This window comes from Triticum dicoccoides, chromosome 4A (assembly GCF_002162155.2).
Source record: "Triticum dicoccoides isolate Atlit2015 ecotype Zavitan chromosome 4A, WEW_v2.0, whole genome shotgun sequence".
Lineage (NCBI taxonomy): Eukaryota > Viridiplantae > Streptophyta > Magnoliopsida > Poales > Poaceae > Triticum > Triticum dicoccoides.
In genome coordinates, this window is record NC_041386.1 from 222470678 (window position 1) to 222476185 (window position 5508).

The 5508-nt window shown below is 44.8% G+C and overlaps 1 protein-coding gene across 1 annotated transcript; it reads left to right on the top strand.

The window, feature by feature from the left end:
* The first annotated feature begins 1030 nt into the window (after positions 1–1030).
* Positions 1031–5227, top strand: LOC119285686 (probable nucleolar protein 5-2). Its single transcript, XM_037565021.1, has 10 exons — positions 1031–1154; positions 1254–1358; positions 1471–1512; positions 2134–2313; positions 2389–2553; positions 2992–3192; positions 3272–3571; positions 3916–4116; positions 4200–4331; positions 4611–5227. The coding sequence occupies exons 2-10, from the start codon at positions 1281–1283 to the stop codon at positions 5049–5051; spliced, it is 1740 nt and encodes a 579-aa protein (XP_037420918.1). The 5' UTR covers positions 1031–1154; positions 1254–1280; the 3' UTR covers positions 5052–5227.
* Positions 5228–5508: the final 281 nt, after the last annotated feature.

Sequence of the window (5508 nt, forward strand, 5' to 3'; positions counted from 1 at the left end):
CACCCTCCTCCTCCACACCACCATCCTCCTCCTCCGTGCAACCCTCACCGGTGCATTACACCATGACCATCGGCGGGGCCCGTGTCCATTACATGGGCATAGTGCGGGAGGAGTAGTTCCGGGAGGCGTAGGCCGACGCGCCTACAACCACACCGCCTCCAGGAGCATCTGAAGGCGGAGGAGCAGCTCGCCGCCGATAGAGCGGCCGCGCCGGATGCTGACATGGTGGAACAGGAGGCGCTGCTCCAGTCCTACCGCTCCGCCCGCGAGATCCGCCTCGCCGGCTGGCGGTACCGGCTGTGGGTGGCAAAGGTGGCGGTCACCGGAAAGAAGTGCGACGATGAGGCGCCCGAGGCGGTGTTCGACAAGACCAACGAGGAGGAGCACATCGCCTAGTCCGCACCCCGCCGTGACGACCACGAAGCCGACACGTCTGTAGGCGTCGCCGACAGCGAGGAATAGTAGTGCATGGTAGGTCGCCACTACTCTGGTCCGAGGAAGGCCACCGCTCCTCCCCTCCTGTCGATGCCAAGCTTGGTGGGCTCAACGTCGTCGGGCGATTAGTCACTTGGCGGCGATGTGGAGGTGGACAACTTCACTTCCCGGGCCTCAGGAGGCGGAGCTGGAGAGCGCCGAGGCGGAACTGGAGACAGTGAAGCTTCAGTTCTTTTGGTTCATGACCAGACACGGGGAATAGGCGCCGTCGACCATTTAGACCTAGGCGGGCGAGCTCTGCTTAGTTGATTAAATATAATGAATTCCGTCGTGTTTAGATGAAATCCGTCCTGTTTAGATGTAATTCGGTCGTGTTTATATGAAATTCAGTCGTGTTAGATCGAATTTCGTTTGGTTAATTTGAGTTGTTGTTAAAATGTATGTGGCTATGCATGAAGATGAACCAGTGTGACGAGGAGTTGACGGTAAGGCTAAGTTGACCTAAAACCCCAAGGCTAGAGATCCAACGGCAGCCAACTCCCACCCGGCCAAATCAACGGTGAGACGGGCCATCAGGCATCTGTCTAACATCCTGTATAAATCTCTCAAGACCTAAGCTCTAAAACCCTCGCGGCGGCGCCTCTCTTTTCCCCATTCCACTTGCCGCAGCCAAGCTCCCTCCCGGGCTCTCGCGGTCTCCATCGCCCAATCAGCTCAGGGTTCGTGGCATTCCTGGCCTTCGAGTAGCTCGAATTTGTTGTCCAGGCATATACACGAGGTATTTGGTTTGATTTGGTCTGGCTGTGCTTGCGATCCAGGTGAGTTGAGTTGCGGCTTGGTTGGAGATGTTGGTGCTGTTCGAGACGCCCGCTGGGTTCGCCCTTTTCAAGGTTCTGAACGAGGGCAAGCTCGACAAGGTCGAGGTGAGTGCTCGCCGCCGCCTCAGCTCTTGCTTTGGTTTGGATTACTGGTGTTTAATTTGATCGCTGAGTGTTTCCTGGACTGACGGAGCTTTGCGTTCATCTTTGTTCGTAGGATCTATGGAAGGAGTTCACGACGTCGGACAGGGCGAGAAAGGTGTGTGCTTTATCCACTTCTTTTTTCCGATGGCAAAAGAACTTCTCTTTCCGAAACTGTTAGATCTTATCTATCACGTTGTAATGGAGCAAAAAACCGTGATGTGAAAATAAGCAACAACCCGTGATGTGCTCCCAAGCTATGTGTCCCTTCTCCAAATGTCAGAAAGGCTGTCTTAGCATTGAAGTTGGTTTGGGCTAGTTTTCATGTTGCATGACTTCTTTGACCCGCAAGGAACCCTCCACAACTGAACTCACTTCAGCAGGCTGATAGATGGATGATATCTTGCCTTGGTGGGGACTGTGCCTGTAGAATACTGGATTTTCCACCAACTTAAAATAGTGATAAGCAGCATTCATGATTGCACTTAGTGTTTGTCACCCTATTTGCTAAGAAAATGGGTTTCTGAATTGGTTCAGTTAGATCTTCTACTTCCTATATGTTTTCCGACTTCGCCTATTTCTTCCCGGTGATATCCATTGTAATTTATGTTAGTGATTTATAGTGGTACATAAAGTTCTTGACAAGCTGTTGAGATAATTCAGTCAGTCCTATTTCTTATAATCTGTACTTATTTTTTTACTGGCTCAATCTAACTCACGCAATATTACATCATTATAGGTGGTTGAGCTGAAAGCTTTCAACAAGTTTGAGAACACATCTGATGCCCTTTCTGCTGCAACCCTGATTATTGATAGCAAGCCTACCAAGGGTTTGCGCAAGTTCTTGCAGAAGCATTGCGACGGTGAAACTTTAGCTGTTGCTGATTCTAAACTTGGAAATGCTATAAAAGAGAAGCTGGTCAGTTAGTTCCCATAGTTGCTTTGTTTTTGTAGAATTACCAATTCCACTTACAAGTTTGATGTGCTTTCACAGAAAATTGACTGCGTTCACAACAGTGCTGTGATGGAGCTGATGAGAGGGCTGAGAAATCAGCTTAGTGAGCTTATATCTGGGTTGGGCACACAGGACCTTGGTCCAATGAGCCTGGGATTGTCCCACAGCTTGTCTAGATATAAGCTAAAGTTCAGTCCTGAAAAGGTGAGTCAGTACTGGTGGCGCTTTTCTCTCTTGTCTGTCATGTTAACGTGTGCTTCATTTCTGACTCCTGCGTCTAATGGCTTGTTATTATTATCTTCCATCATTTTCCTTGTTGTATTTCTGCATCGTTATTGTTGGCATTTTGTGTTGTTATTTGTTGAACTTTTGCAATATTTTGATGTATGACTATTATATCCTATGGTATACCATTACTATCTTCAAGCATATCATGTTATATTTGTCTGTTGTCATTCTCTTGTAGGCCTTTTTGCGCTAATATTGGTTTAATTACATTTGTAATATTCATTGAAGCTAACATCGTGTTGGCCGTGTCTGGTCATGAAATAGTAATACATCTATTTGTAGAGAACCCCCTTATACATTCGGCTGTGGCTGGTCATGACAAATGCGGTAACACTACTATTTTTTCCTCCACAGGTTGATACCATGATCATTCAGGCCATTGGCTTATTGGATGATCTTGACAAGGAGCTTAACACATATGCAATGAGGGTTCGCGAATGGTATGGTTGGCACTTCCCAGAGCTCACTAAGATAGTGACAGATAATATACAGTATGCAAAAGTTGTGAAGTTGATGGGCAATAGGACTCATGCGGTCAACCTTGATTTCTCGGAGGTAACTCATCGACATGTCTAAATATGAGTCCAATTCCTATGCTAGAAACTTTTTAGTTGGAAGTTCTGTTTTATTTCAGATACTGACAGATGACGAGGTAGAAGCACAGTTAAAGGAGGCTGCAGTAATATCCATGGGAACAGAAGTTAATGATCTTGATTTATCAAACATTAGGGAACTTTGTGATCAAGTCTTGGCTCTTTCTGAGTATAGAGCTCAGCTGTATGATTATCTGAAAAGTAGGATGAACACAATTGCACCAAATTTGACTTCACTTGTGGGCGAACTTGTTGGTGCTAGACTTATTTCACATGGTGGCAGCCTTGTAAATTTGGCCAAGCAGCCTGGTAGCACCATTCAGATACTTGGTGCAGAGAAGGTGAGTTTACTTTCTGTAATCATGGACATATTTCATGTGTTTTCTACGTTTGAATATGGTTTTGAATTGTGTTTTTAGACGGGTGAATTTTCATTTAAAGAACATGGATGAGACACAATATGGCTGGGCAACTAGATTTTCATATTTGCCTTTGCTATTTGTATCTTCCACAATATGAGAGAAAAGCAAGATGAATGCACACATGTTCTTTGTTCTATCTAACTCCTTATAATGTTGTGGTGACATTAAGTAATGTCATGGCTGCAAATGATCTATGTTGTCTATAACATCTATTTGAATTTGCCTTTCCAACAAAAGAGACTGAACTCTACATTTCTCTCCAGGCTTTATTCAGAGCTCTGAAGACAAAACATGCTACACCTAAGTATGGCCTCATCTACCATGCATCCTTAATTGGTCAGGCAGCTCCAAAGCACAAGGGAAAGATTTCTCGTTCTCTAGCTTCAAAAGCTGCTCTTGCCATCCGATATGATGCCCTTGGTGATGGTGAAGATAACTCCCTTGGTCTTGAGAGTCGACTGAAGGTGTTGACATTGTTGAAACTCCGTCTGTATTTAGTGCAATATATTTTATGAGGATTTGCCTGACATGAAGAATGTTTGAACAGCTTGAAACACGGCTTCGGGTTCTCGAGGGTAAAGAACTAGGGAGATCTGTTGGTTCCACGAAGGGAAAGCCCAAGATAGAAGTATACGAAAAAGACAGGAAGAACGGTGCTGGGTTAATTACTCCTGCTAAGGTAAGCATTATCAAGATTGTCCTGCGAAATCTGAGGATGCTTCCCAGTAAAGGGTAACAAGGGCCAATAACGTAAACGTTTCTGCTTGGCAAGTACTTGAAGTAGAATAGAACTGTGGAGCTGTGTTAGGGTAGATGTTTTGGTCAAGGTAACAGAGAAAATGCACACTTTTTTTTTGAAGATAGTTCGATCATCTTTCTTTCCCTTGTTAAAGCCATGAAAAATGTTTGTTGTTCATAAATTCATCTTGGCTCGAGGTTTTAAATTTGCATTTGTCAGACGTACAATCCTTCGGCTGATCTGGTTCTTGCACAATCCACCGAAGAAACTCCAAAGAAGCTTGATGTGGCTTCAAAGAAGAGGAAACATGATGATGCGGAGACTGCACCATCAACTGAGCCTGCTGGGGAAGCAATTCAAGAGGATGGTGGCCAGGAGGGCCGGAAGAAAAAGAAAAAAAAGTCCAAGGATGTTGAGGAGTCTCCTACAGTTGATGCGAAGAGTGACAAGAAAAAGAAAAAGAAATCCAAGGAGACAGAGGAGCCTGGCGTGGCCACTGCTGAAGGTGAGAAGAAGAAAAAGGAAAGTGAAGCACAAGATGAGGTTGTTGCCATGGAAACCGAGTCTGGTAAAAAGGATAAGAGGAAAAAGAAAAAGCAGGCTGATGGATGCGCTGTTCCCCAGAGGAGAAGGGAAGCAAAGCCGAGTCATTTTGCGTAGGCTTAGGTTCAGGACTTTGTGTTCTGTAAAATGGGATTTTACCGACTATTCGATGGTAGTTAGCTATAGTATAGGAACCTTGCAGGATTCATGCAGCTGTGTTGAACAATTACTATTTGGAAGACTGGAAATTTAAATTTTGCTCTATCTACATATACAAAGAAATTGTGTGTCCATTCTACGTGAAAGTATATTTCTCTTGTCATCAGGGGTCGTCTGTCAGTTTGATCTCGTATCCAATGTCTTGTCCTATTTCATATTTTATTTTCTTTTGAAGGAAACCAGTGCAAATACTCTTGGCGCATAAATGTGGTGTTGCTATTTCCATTCTTTTCTCATGTTTGCAGCTCTAGAATGCACACCTTGTATTAACACTAGGGGGGCAACTTCAACGCGTGCACCAAACGCTCCTAGGTAATTATAAGTGATTTCATTCAGATACAACAGGGCTGTCTCC

What these genes read in the sequence shown, in the direction of transcription:
- LOC119285686 (XM_037565021.1), top strand. Translation starts at nt 1,281, where the DNA reads ATGTTGGTGCTGTTCGAGACGCCCGCTGGGTTCGCCCTTTTCAAGGTT. An exon ending in GCAAGCTCGACAAGGTCGAG is followed by an intron (nt 1,359 to 1,470) that starts GTGAGTGCTCGC and finishes CTTTGTTCGTAG; the next exon opens with GATCTATGGAAGGAGTTCAC. An exon ending in ATGCTATAAAAGAGAAGCTG is followed by an intron (nt 2,314 to 2,388) that starts GTCAGTTAGTTC and finishes GTGCTTTCACAG; the next exon opens with AAAATTGACTGCGTTCACAA.